At 29.9% G+C, this 13,830-nt stretch overlaps 2 protein-coding genes across 4 annotated transcripts; one reads left to right on the top strand and one right to left on the bottom strand.

Annotated features, from left to right (window-relative positions):
- The first annotated feature begins 421 nt into the window (after positions 1-421).
- LOC125067591 (ubiquitin-conjugating enzyme E2 Q2) lies at positions 422-10,385 on the top strand. The gene is made up of 8 exons (XM_047676236.1): positions 422-702; positions 4,845-4,961; positions 5,694-5,794; positions 6,378-6,513; positions 7,706-7,877; positions 8,401-8,592; positions 9,131-9,358; positions 9,911-10,385. Exons 1-8 carry the CDS (start codon positions 541-543, stop codon positions 9,940-9,942), a joined length of 1,140 nt encoding a protein of 379 aa, XP_047532192.1. The 5' UTR covers positions 422-540; the 3' UTR covers positions 9,943-10,385.
- LOC125067592 (glutathione S-transferase 1-like) lies at positions 10,369-13,830 on the bottom strand. Of its 3 annotated transcripts, none has more exons than XM_047676239.1 (6): positions 13,620-13,830; positions 12,356-12,517; positions 11,896-11,954; positions 11,237-11,384; positions 10,865-11,058; positions 10,369-10,620 (listed from the first exon to the last, which is right to left on the bottom strand). In XM_047676239.1, the coding sequence occupies exons 2-6, from the start codon at positions 12,494-12,496 to the stop codon at positions 10,476-10,478; spliced, it is 687 nt and encodes a 228-aa protein (XP_047532195.1). In that variant the 5' UTR covers positions 12,497-12,517; positions 13,620-13,830; the 3' UTR covers positions 10,369-10,475. The 3 variants fall into 3 exon arrangements, with proteins under 3 accessions (XP_047532195.1, XP_047532193.1, XP_047532194.1); XM_047676237.1 differs by having other exon boundaries at positions 12,356-12,500; XM_047676238.1 differs by having other exon boundaries at positions 12,356-12,500; positions 13,624-13,830.

The following is a 13,830-nucleotide window of genomic DNA, read 5'->3' as shown; positions in this document are numbered from 1 at the left end:
TACAAATAGAAATCAGATAATTTTAACATGTAGTATGTTTTTACGATAATTGGTCTCTGTTCTCCATTGTGTATAGAATAACCAACCGATTAAAAAAACAGCTGATTTCTGTAAAAATTGGAGATTATAATGTAGGGCTAAATGTTTTATAATGTAAATACACGTTCTAATATATCAACACGAGAATGGAACACTATGAATTACGAACCCTGAGTTTTAAAATATAAATATAATAGTATGTACAAAACAAGATAATAATAATTTTAGGATTATATATTATAATGCCTTTGTTTTGTAATAAATATTTTGCAAATCTAAGATTACAACAGTTTCTATTTCATGATTCAGAACTATAAAGTAAATGAAAAGGAAGATAAATGTTGTTTTTTAAGCGCCCTCTGTCGTCAATATTTGTATTTATAGATGTCCGCCATTGCGCTCCGCCATTTTGCTTGGTCCGGAGTGAACGTAAAACTATTTTTATGTATTCTAATGTGGCAAATAGTTATTTAGTTTAAAAATTAGTGTTTCAATACACTAATGGCTTGCTTAAATACCCTTAAGTTAGAAATAAAGACTCTAGAACAAGTGTTTCCAAAAAACCATGAGCGGTTTCAGATAATGTCAGCTAGTGTCGACGAACTGACCTGCAGATTCGTTGGCAAAAATGGAAAGAAATATGAAATACATGCAAATATCACGGTGAGTACGCTAACTCCTTCAATAGAATTTTTCTTCGGAGTAAAAACAAGAAAGTGAGATTAATGATAGCTCGTATTGATTATCGTTGTTAGGACAAAGGGTCGTGTTTATGAGGGCAGGGCTGTCAACAAAAGGTTTACGGAAGTGATTATACTCCTAGTGAAATTGATTATAACGCGTGTTTTGCTTCTCAAAATACTGAAAAATAACAAAGTTGTTTATTTACGTTGTACAGTTAGCCATGTTTTCGCTGTACGCGCATGTTTTTCATCATAATATGACATTTTATCTTAGATGATTTTACGGGTCCATGACGAATCATCGTATCGATTACTCAGGTTTCAGTACTCTATTCGTGTTAGGTGAGACTACAGCTATATTTATTGAGGGTAACATCTGTTTTGTTTAAATAACGGTATTGATGCGCGATTTTTGGGACAAAGGCTCTTAGTCATGCTGGCTACCTGCTTTTTGTGACAACTTTACCATTATATGTAATTCTTTAGATTTGTCCAAGTACTTATTGTAAAATCAATATCTGTAATTCAACTTTCTCTTTTTGTTTACTTATGTAATATTTGTTTTAATTTAGACATTGATTGTCAACATTTATTTCAATATGAAATGGTCATTAATTCATACTATCCATTTAGATTCATAAAGTGTATATATAGTGAAATAACCTCATGGCTAGCCATAATTATTATTATGTGTAATCTCAATTCAAATTTTTACATAATACTATTATTATTAGTACCTATAGTAAACAGAAGAAGATCTATAAAAAAATTACTATATGTCAATTAATCAAAGAAGTAATTGCATTGTCTCTTAAATAGTGTAATACATATAAAATGAGTTTTCTTGAGCTGGCTTCTGATACATAATAACCAAAACTATACACCTCTAAGAACTAGAAAGGGTTAAAGACTGATCAAATAATTTAATGAAAAAATAAGTATATTTCTTTAAAGGAAAATCCAATTTACATAATTTTTTTCTAGATATAATAAATTTTCTAAATATAATAATACTTACTTACCAGTACCTATTATAAATGTGTTTCAACTTAAAGATCAATACATTAGAAATATATAACTCTGATCTCACATGAATAGAGTATTGAGAGGCAAAGTAGGTACTTGCCACACTGAAACCGAGTTTGAATCTTATATTTAGGTATATTTATTTTATAGTTAGTAAGTCTTCGTTAATATATAAATTAATATAAAAAAAACTACATTTTCAAAAACAACATATAGTACAGTGGTAAATAATAAAAATATTTTTTTTTGAAGTAAATAAAACTCATAATTTACTTATAATTATACATTATACAATAATATAAATTCATATCAAACACTAAGAGAATGCGCATCCATAACACCAGTTTGCATCAGTTGATCTATAATGATCTTTGCATTGTAAATAACTAAAATTTAAATTATAGTTATTATAACATTTAAATGTTATTAATTTATTTGATTTTCTCTAAAAAGAAATTTTTTAACAAAGGTTACCACAGAGTTTTATGTAGTTTTTGTAACAGTTGAAAAATCAGCTGTGTACATCTAAAAAGATGTACACATTTTATTATACAAGAATACCTTTAATTATTATATTACTTATTGTTTTCAAATAGATGACAATATGTAATTTATTTTTTTAATTACACTTGACTTTTTAGAAATAATCAATATATTGATTTGTTATAGTAATAATAATTCCCCATCTTGGATTTATATTGAAGGAGAAACGTTTATTTATTAACAAAAGAGATTGATATTTTGTCATAGCCACCATATTGCCTTGAGCCAGAACCTACTTTTGAAGAGCTTTTTAGAGTATTATAGCCATTGTATAATTTCTCATGTTAACTTTGTACATTCAGCCTATGGGATTTCATTGTTATATTTACTAGGTCAAGTAAAACATCTGTTCCTGACATCTTTCTTTTTAAATATGGGCCATTCGGCTTTGTACGGTGACATGAAATTGTATATAATTGGGACTTTCATAAAAAAACTGGGTTTCTCTCAACCTATTAGTCTGTTATGTTATGAATAATTTAAATGTCCAACATTCTTCTGAAGGTTTTTTTAAAACTTGTCAATTTTTTTTTTTAATTAAATTGATTTAATTAAACCAAATTATACTTTATTTATATAGTTGATATATTATAGTTTATTTAAATGTATTTACCTCAATGATTTCTAACTTTTTCGAAATCGATCGCTACTAATTTATTACGATAAACATTTAAGCATCATGTATTTTTACACATAAATATCGGCATAGAACATGTACATATATATTGACCATTTGAAGTTTTGCATCAAGTCTTTAAAATTAATGCAGTTTGACCAACCAACGAACCTCCTTCGTTTACCAATAATAATCACGCAATTGCGCACATGTCAAATACGTACTACGTGACTGCGCAAACAATTTTACACGACCGCGGAACCCTACAGCTTACCCTGATACGTAATGATTCGATTTTTAATATAATGTTATAACTTATAACGTATATTTATATTAATATATTCATAATTGAATGTATGTAGCTGCATCTATTACCTATGCAACATTTACTCAATTTACGCAACCCCACTGTAAACAAAATTAACTCTAAGTTTTACAATCAATAGACAATGTTATTTCTAAAAAATATAATACATATGTGCTATAAATACAAAACTACTTCTAAAACTTAAAAATATATTATTTTAATTTTGTTTTAAATATAATGTCTGGTATTTAATATGAAAATGTGTTAAAGAACTGCTTCCACTGAATGAAGCGGTAAATTTAAATAACGTAATATATATAAGAAGATTTAAAAGATAAAAATCTTCAGTGGTTATTCGACGTATATAGATAGTACAATTTTGAAGATGGTCAAAATTGGTTCTAATCTAGATTGCCGCACTTTATACGTGCATATTTCTATTGATCGCCTTGTATTATATAATTGAGCAATTCGCGACAAAACACATACTACGTCAGACTACAAAAACAAAACATGAATTATTGGCTTGCTATGAGTGAATATTTTTTTTTTATTCTATGTGAGTGTTGCCAATTGTCTCATTTAATAATACAAATTAAATACGTAAATAGCAATACACTAATTGCAAAAGAAATAGTGTAATACTTAGGAAATAGTTGTTAACAATGTAATTCTACAGATAATTAAATTGTATAAATATATTTTTTTTCCATTAATTAATATATTTATAATTCTTATAATTATCAGCGCAAATGTACTATTTTATAATTAATTCCACTAGCCCGGTTGCCGCCGATCTAGACGGTCCTGCTCTACCCTCATAGCCCATAGCGTAATAATAAAAAGCCTATAACCTTCCTTAAGAACGTACCTATCAAATTTAGCCTACCTATTATATTTAGATCAGTTTCAGATATTATTAAAACGAACTTGTTAACTTTATTGTTACAGTATATTTTAATGTATGCAATTATAAGATGAAGCCTTCGATCGAAATAAAACTTTAAATATCAGTATTTAAGTTTGCAAATTGTATCGAAACAACATACAATCTACAAAAACATTGATCACGTTTAAATGTTAATCTTTTTTTAAATAAGCGTTTTTTTAATTAATGATTGTTGCCCTGAGATGGTCCAGTGAATAGAGCCCGTGATCTAAATCGATTATAGCGTGCTAAAATTCGGGTACGCAGTACTGAGTTTCATGTACCTAATTTATAATTTATTTCGTGCTCGGTGGCTAAGAAGACATAGTAAGGCACCTTCTTGTGAGGGAAGGTAGTAACAATAGTTTGCGGATTGTAATATTAATTTGACGTTAAGCTTAGATGACTCCAATGTACACAAGTTGTTGGTTTTAAACCGAAATACTAAACTCTAAATCTGACCAGCTCAACTGAGTTATTCGTGTAAGTTTGGGTGAACGATTCATCTTGCGGTCGGCGGGGAAGTTAAACATCTTAAATAACCCTTATGCGTTACAGACATTCTAAGACATCAACTCGCATTCAGGCATCGTGATAGAATAAACTCATAATTATCCTTTATATTTATAAAGAAGGAATTTGTTTAACAGAGCGGAAACGAAAGTAGAAACGGGTTCTTATTTTTCGATTGTATTTTTACAGGAAACATACCCAAACACACCGCCCGTGTGGTTCGCAGACAGCGAAGATCCCATTGTGACAAACGCTGTCCAGATCCTAAGCAATACACAGGGAAGGGATAATCATGTTATAAATCAGGTAACTTTGAGATATACTTATATGATAAATATCTAAAGCTATAAAATAGATCGATCAATAAGGTTTATTTCCCAAGATGTGGAAATTGATTTGTAATAATTCTGTATAGGGTCGATCGCTTGGTTATTGTTCTAATTTAGATAAGCCGGTATTGTAAAGATATTCACTGCACTGTAATATTTTTATCTTTAAAAAACGTATTAATTTTATTAAATGTTTTTTCTTGTTAACCGTATTATCATTCTTTCGAAATTAAAATGACGACAATCCATAGACGTCGTATAAAAATATTGCCTAAAGCTACGTCCAATCGCTAATCTCAATTTGGAATTTATGAATAATTTAGTTCCTACTATATTTTCGACTGTGATATATTTTTTATTTATTACGTATTAATATACAATTATAATATTAAATTATTTTGAACCATCAAAAATCATTGAATTTTTCTGTCAAGTAAATTCTCAGTAGTTTGTAGTTTGGAAGTCGACAGTGTTACACTCCAGTGCCTCTGAAAGTCCGGTCGTGTCAGATTACGATATTGTGCCTTTGTTTGAGTAGTTCACACTTCTGTTCTCTTACTGCGTAGTTGGCTAGTGACTGTTAAAAAAAGTAGGCGTGTTCGAAATTCGGTCATATTTCTTTCCTGTAAAAGACCTGAGTTCACTCCGCTTTATTGGTTCTTATTTCTGAAGAGGTAAAATATTAATTTTTGAAATATATTTTTAACAGGTGGGAATTCTGCTGAGGGAGCTATGCAAATTACACGGCGTCCCAGAACCGCCAGACTTGGATTCTTTGTCGCTTCCCGTCCATCCAGCACCGCAGCAGAGGTAATGATTGACATGAGCTATCCACACACATATATATCTATCTGTTTATGTATTTATATCTACTCACCTTATTATCTGTGTGTGCACAAAACTATTCGGACGAGCAAATGGGCCTTCTGATGGGAGGTGGTCACTACCGCTCATAGACATTGACTTTGTAAGAATTATTAACCATTCCTTACATAGCCAATGCGTGACCAACCAAGGGAGCTAAGATGTTATGTCCCTGTGCCTGTAGTTACACTTGCTTAATCACCCTTCCATTCGGAACACAAACAATAATAAGTATTGCTCTTTTCCGGTAGAATATTTAATGAGTTTGTGATACCCATCCAGATAGGCTTGCACAAAGTCCTACCATCAAGTAATTTGAATCAAGTTCTTAATGTTCGTAAGTTAATAGAACTATACCACTCACTCATAATAATCATTTGACCATGAATTGACCATCTCAGTCCGACCCTGGCCGAAAAAAAGGACGCCGAATAAATTTCCAGTTTCAGTTTCATTTGGTTCAGACCATTTGCCCGTTAGCCTATTTGCTAAACTAGGTTCTGATAAGCTATTATTATTATTTTCACAGAGTACCGAGCGTAACGTCAAATGGTGCGGAATCAGGCACGGAGGAAGATGAGGAAATGGCTGCCGAGGAGGACGAATCAGAGGGAGAGGATGACTTGCCGCTTGAGATGGTTGATGATGCTGGTCGTAGCAACAAAGTACGTATTGACTGTAATTTTAAAATAAGATATTAGATTGTTTATAAAAAAAAAATATATAATATAATAATAATAATATTTTGAGTGCAAACCAAAACTACTGAGACTATATTTCACTAATTACTAATTAATTTACGCCGAAACTAATTTTGTCCAATGTGGATGTGTAATGAACACTTCATTTCATAATTAAAATCACGTTTTATTAGATACAGGACCGAAAAGATTTTTTTTAATTAAAGAAAACAGCTCAAGTAAAATACAACACACAGTCTTGGTATAAATGAAGGCTAGAAATTTAGCCATCAAACCCCATATATCGTTTTTCAAGTAATATTCGACATTGCTTGTTCGCTCTGCAGACGATGCAGCGACTACGTTATTGTATGCTTCTGATAAAAAGCCGGATAGTCTAACCACGTTAATATTTGATCTATGAATAGTGGAAAAACTAAACGTAATCAGAGCCGCAAATATCACATAAACGATAATATTTGCGGGGCTTGGAAGTTTACAGAAAAAAATAAAATGATTTCATATTCATTCAAATAAATCCATTATTACTATTAAAAAGAGTTACGTTAGCAGTTCAAAAACAACAATTCTTCAATTCGTCGATGAATATTCAAATGATTACTAAACGGTAGCTTAACATTGAACTTAACCCTTTAAAATTGTTGAAAAGTGCATATAAGAATATATACGAATCTATTGTATATTTCAATCGAAAGGAAATCATTGAATAGGAATTAATATAAATAAACCTTCTATTTATTTATTCCAGGCGATTTGCTAATAGCTCAGCTATAGATTGTGTGCTAGTAATAGTTCTTAAATAATACGTCTAAATAACTACTTATATCCACTTTAATTTGATTTCCAAAGTTTTGAAAACAGTTTCTTCGACGGTGAAAACGCCAAATTTAGTAAAATCCATACTGAATGTCATAGATTATTCAAGGTCCAATACCAATAACATTAAAATAACAAAGTAAAGTTTGTTTGTCTGTACGGGGTAATCTCAGGAACTAATGATCCAATTCTAAAAATGTTTTCACTGGTAGAAGTCATATTATTCCTGAGAGCTATATGGTACAACCATACCGTATAAATTGCACTCTTGCGAAGCCGGGACGGGTCGCTAATGTCACCAATGTATACTATTGGTTTACTAAAACAATATACATTTCAGGATGATATGGAAACAGAGCATTTAGCGACACTAGAACGACTAAGGCAAAACCAGAGGCAAGATTACCTATCAGGCAGCGTGTCCGGCAGTCTACAGGCGACTGACCGTCTAATGAAGGAACTGCGTGATATATACCGCTCGCATTCCTTTAAAAATAATATGTATTCTATAGGTAAGATTTTATAAAAAAGTGTTTATATATTAATATATAATAACTAATTTTAGTAAATGAGGTTTGTATATTAGTATATTTTTATTTGTGGCTTTTTTTTAATAGTAATATTATATTTTTTATGATTTATTTATCATTTTACAAATATCTCTTAATCAAAGTTAAACAATAGCAATGAATATACATATTAAGATAAGAGAGATTACGCTGACGATTGTACTAGTGTTAACTGTGCCACAGCCGAAAATATGTGGTCTAATGCTAAAATAGCCTAAGTACATGTTTGAGTAAAATGTAAACAAAATACATTGCCATTTTAAAAATTAAAAATACAATATTTATACGAATATAATAACGAGTATAGGACAACCAACTTTATTCATTGTTTTTACTCTTATTACAAAAAGTGTTATGGACATTGGTTATTTTATCAACAGACCATTTAATTATATATTTTTTGTTTTAACAGAAAGAAGAAATGTATAAATTAATTTTAATACAAATACATTTTTGTTTTTTACAGAGTTAGTTAATGATTCACTTTACGAGTGGAACATAAGACTGCGATCGGTAGATCCAGACAGTCCACTTCACAATGATCTGCTCCTGCTCAAGGAGAAGGAGGGCAAGGACTCTATCCTATTGAACATCATGTTCAAAGAGACATACCCGTTCGAGCCGCCGTTTGTACGTGTTGTATATCCTATTATATCAGGTGAGGTTTTATAGCCATATTGAGTCACCTTAAACCATAATATAATTATTGGGTTTAAATGCTTTTATCTTTAATATTTTATATATGAGATAATGATTTATACATATTTTATTTATTCAAAAACATAACTAAGTCAACATTCCTCAAGCTTAGATATTTATAATAGTGCTTTGTAATCATGGCTTCTCTTACCACATTTAGTTTAATCAATCGTAACAAAATATTTTGATACTATTTGAATTTAGAACCAACTAAAGTGTCCACTACCAGTACCACCAAGACCCACTCAAACTCCACTCCACTCTTGGGTTGTAAAATTTCTGTCTAATTTAGCAATTTGTACTTTAAGCTGCTTGACTATAGAGTCGAAATTAAAAAACACCGTTGTTGATTTTTTAAATTTTAGAACTTCTTACTAGTCGTATTGGGGAATTAAGCTTCGTTAAGTTTCGTTAAGTTCAGAGTATGCTACGTTATTGAGTGCCTTTAATAATTCTAATTAGTAAATTAACTAAATATAGTTTTTTATGTATTTCAGGTGGCTATGTTCTCGTTGGTGGTGCAATATGCATGGAGTTACTAACGAAGCAAGGCTGGTCCTCAGCATACACAGTGGAAGCTGTGATTATGCAGATAGCCGCTACTCTTGTGAAGGGAAAAGCGAGGATCCAGTTTGGAGCGACCAAGGTGGTCTCACAGTCGCCGTACAGTTTGGCACGCGCACAGCAGAGCTTCAAATGCTTGGTGCAAATACACGAGAAAAATGGTACATAATTACTCTCTAAAATACTTTAGTGATTAAACAAATTGATTATTCTTTACTAGTTAGTTTTTTAAACGAGTATTAGACTAGCTAAACCCGCGACGTTGACTGCACGAATTCTATGGAACTTTACCTATAGGACACAAACCGTCACCCTCCATTTTACTCCTTCGAGGGTAAATCAAAAAAGTAAATAAATCTGTTCAGTGGTTTAAGTGTGAAGAGTTAACAGACAAGAACTACTTTTATAATATTTGATATTGCGTCACTTTCACGCTGCCAAATGTTGTTTATTCGGCTTTTCTCCTGTTATGGTTGGAATAGAGTATATATATGATCACCACACTTTCAAATGACTCGAAATTTAGACAATCACAAAACTTTGTAATAACTTATAACACACTGCTATTTTGCTTAACGTTTTTTATTAAGTTATTATTCATGAGTGATTGACATTCTAAAACTTTTATGAATTGATAGAATATTGTATTAACAGAATATGCTGTGATGTGTGACTTGTTTAACAAAGTAATTTTATATTTTCTTTGCTTTCAGGCTGGTTCACACCGCCGAAGGAGGACGGCTAATCCAGGCCGCTCTTGCCCTAAAATAAGACTAACGTGCAACATACGTCAGTAACGCCCAAATACAAACACTATCCTTCAAAATTTGACAAGTGACTTGATAAGTTCGCGTTGAACATAGTCTCTTATTCCATAAATGTTTGTATGATTGCGCGCATTAGGTATGTGTTGTGTATGGATGGACAACATGTGGAAGATTCGGTATAGTATTGTGTACTTTAATCGATATAATAAGTGCTATTAATGTTCTGAGTGCGACGGGCGACACGAGAAACCTTATAAGACTTATAGGAAATGTTTAATGTGTAACGTTTTTTGTAATCATTAATTTCTCATAAAGTTATCCATATGGTAGCCCTAGACGTTACTGGAGTGTAAAGTTGGAAAATTCTTTGCATTTCTTTTTAGTTATTGAAATAAAAGAAAACCTGTGATTCGTAACGATATATGTTGTTTATATTTTATACCACTTTCCAAAAATACTCAAACATCAGAACAAACTTTATTTCACAATTAATGATGCCAAAATATAAATATCATAGTTTTGATTTCTGATTAGTTTTATTATTTTCCATAAATGCTTTAAGTCCGGCAACATGTTGGTCTGCTCCAGGTTGATTAATTTTTTTGCAAATTTCTTTTTCTGACATATTTTTAAACCAATTCATCAACTTTGGATATCTGGAAAAAACAGTTACTGAGTATAACAATATTAAAATTCGCTCTTTAATAGGTGTTTATTTTAATCAATACATTACGAACTACATTGAATAATTCTTGATGTTTTCCTAATTTTTTTTAGTATTTATTATAAAAGGAAACTTGAATATTTGTCATTCATAGATATGCACAAAAAAAGAGTCAAATAAGCTATATTAACAAATAATAATTTGCAAAAATTTCTAGTAAATTTTAAATTACTAACTTGGTACTATTTATAGGAAGTAAACCATGCAAGGTCGACATAGTTGTAATCACACTCAAATCAGCTAATGTCATAACATCATCTGCCAAGTACATAGAATCAGACAAATAGGCATCCAGCATCCTATACCCGTCTTCTATATTCCTTACCATAGACTTTGATAATTCTGTCAGTCTTCCTGTATAAGTTGGTGCCTGGAATTGTGTCAAAATTTCATCAATATCTAAGACTAATCATTTTATATGTTTTATTTTTTTTAATATTGTATATTATTTGTTACATTAAAGTTTATAAATATTTAAAATAACATGAAATACAACATTACTGCGAATTCAAGAAGTGTATTCAATTAGTGTATGAATAATTTCTTACCATTACTGATCTTAGAGCTGGAAATAAAATCCCACAATCAAAGAATAGTCGCTGATTTATTGTAGCTCTTTTCCGTTTATCAGTTGGATAAAGATACGAGTGTTCTGGCTTTCCATACTTATCAAATAAATATAAAATAATGGCGTGACTAAAAATAATGTGTAATGGAAATATAATTTTTCAATTTGTAAATATTTTACATAACTATGATACTTGTATATAACATTATATATCATACTATTGATAAGATAAGTTTTATTTATATTTTTAGAATGCTTTTTTGCACAATAAAAAAACTATAAATTAAACTCAAATTCAATACACCTGCACTTTCTCATCCAATATTAAAATTAGTAAAAGGAAATCATTGTAGGTATGTAATGGCAAAAACAATTTATAATTATAGTTGTGTAATATTAACAATCTTTTTAAAAACTTATGATTAAATTTTTTTAGTATTTAAAAATATAGTGGTATGGTAAAAATATACATCTGGTCTATACAAATATTACAATAAATAGTAAGTAATGAAAAGATTGTTTAAGTAAACAAAAAATTCAGTTAAGTAACATTGTTAGAATGAATGTATATTAAAAACAAATAGTTATTATAATCATGTGACATTCTTTTAATTTTATTGTTGTGGGTTCTATACTAACCTGTCACCTAAACAGAAACCATCCTCTTCTATGAATGGAACAGTTCTCATAGGATTTTTCTGAAATTAAAGCATCCACAATAACAAATGACTTTTAGTAAAACATATTTTATAATAGCAACTACGATAAATATATTGTATAACGAGTTATTTTCTTTCAAAGAATATGTTAATATGTGATGGCTGTCTTTTTCAAAAATTTAGAAGAAAAAGACAAAGGTTCTCAATTTTTTAATTAATGTTAAAATTCACCCTAATGCAAAAAGAGATCTCAAAATTTATTATTACACAAGCAAGCTTACATACTTCTCTTTATCACCAAGTATGAGAAGGTACTTAAACATAAATTTAAAACTTAAAACCTCATTTATGATTGCTACCCAGAGCTTTTGCTTAAGACAAGTCCAGTTGACTATAAACATAAGTTCAAAATCAATATTTATTTGTTTAAACTACATTACCTTCGTCATATCTGGAGAGTCTTGTTCTCGTAACAGGGGATTTATATCACATGCATTATATTTGATACCGAGGAGATCAGCAACCATCAACACAGCACGAGCTGGGGGACTAGCGTCGACTTTGTATATTGTTGTGGACATTTTACTATGGCAGATGGTGAACAAATTAAATAAGTATTCAATCGTTATTTCAAGATTTTATAACACAAAAGGTTACATATATTGTTAATTTTTTTTTCTTCAATATATAAATATAAAAATTCTTCCTTAAAACGCTTTAAGGCTCAATTCAGTTAATAATGCAGTGGCCAAAAATATAACTGGAATGTCATATTTATATAAGCTTGCAATGTTTGTTACCTTAGTTTTGATCAAATCTTGCAAGCAGAATTAGAAATACTCATATCTTAGAGAGTAGGGTCTAGTAACAAGAAGGTTTAATTATTAAAAACTTAGATTGTAGTAAATTAACAGGTCAGCAACCATGCAACAATAGTTTATAATAAGTCAAACAAAAACTAAAACATAAATAAGTTATTGAATAATAAAAATTTTAAATTGAATAAAAATGAGAAAATAAGTTCTGAATAAAATTAAACATAATTTTCCTATATTATATAATTTTATCAATACTAATATTATAAATGCGAAAGTAACTGTTTCTGTTACTCTTCCTCAGCCAAACCACTAAAGTTCAGTGGTATGGTTCAGTGACTGAACCAAACACACTTGACAACCAACCCCTTAAACTCATCAAAGTGGCACGCGACACCTAGTATCATATAGAAATGGGAAATATATAAAAGTATTTGATAAGCTTTGATATCATATAAATTTTTATAATATAATAAAATGATCATAAAAGTTTTTCTTAATAAATTTAATGATGGAATTTTCTTCTTTATAAAAGAATCATGTGTGTGGATTTACACCTGACAAAAAGTATTCATCATCTCTGCTGTTGCTAATGTGGCAAACATTAGGTCATTTAAACAACAGCAACGGTTATCAGATTTGTGTGCAGCGATATCCAAAGTAAATTTGTAAAAACAATTTGTGAAGAAGTGCAATGATGATTATCCTGCACTTTATTGCACAAGAGATGACAAATTATTGACTTTTTAAACAATACTGATATCTAAATTCTATTTCAAATATTATCTATTGTATATATCAATTAAATTAACAAGGTTTTTTTTTGTATTATAGTTATTATAATATATTATATGAATGTATCGAAAGTAACTTAAAAACTTTTACTTACATACTTATTAGTTACAGGACATTTAATATTTGATGACGTCTATAATTCGCTTTCGATATATTAGAAAAGCTAAAAAAGTAATCGCCAGGATAATAAAGTAGGCATACTATAAGTAGAGACGTAATAAATATGAATCATTCGATTTAATTCCGATATAAATCATATTAGGTACTTATTATTCTAGATTCGAACTGCCATCGTCATGTCAACT

Source organism: Vanessa atalanta, chromosome 12 (assembly GCF_905147765.1).
Source record: "Vanessa atalanta chromosome 12, ilVanAtal1.2, whole genome shotgun sequence".
In the NCBI taxonomy this organism is placed as follows: domain Eukaryota; kingdom Metazoa; phylum Arthropoda; class Insecta; order Lepidoptera; family Nymphalidae; genus Vanessa; species Vanessa atalanta.
Note: the sequence above shows the minus strand (reverse complement) of the source record. Positions and strands in the feature narration are given on the sequence as shown.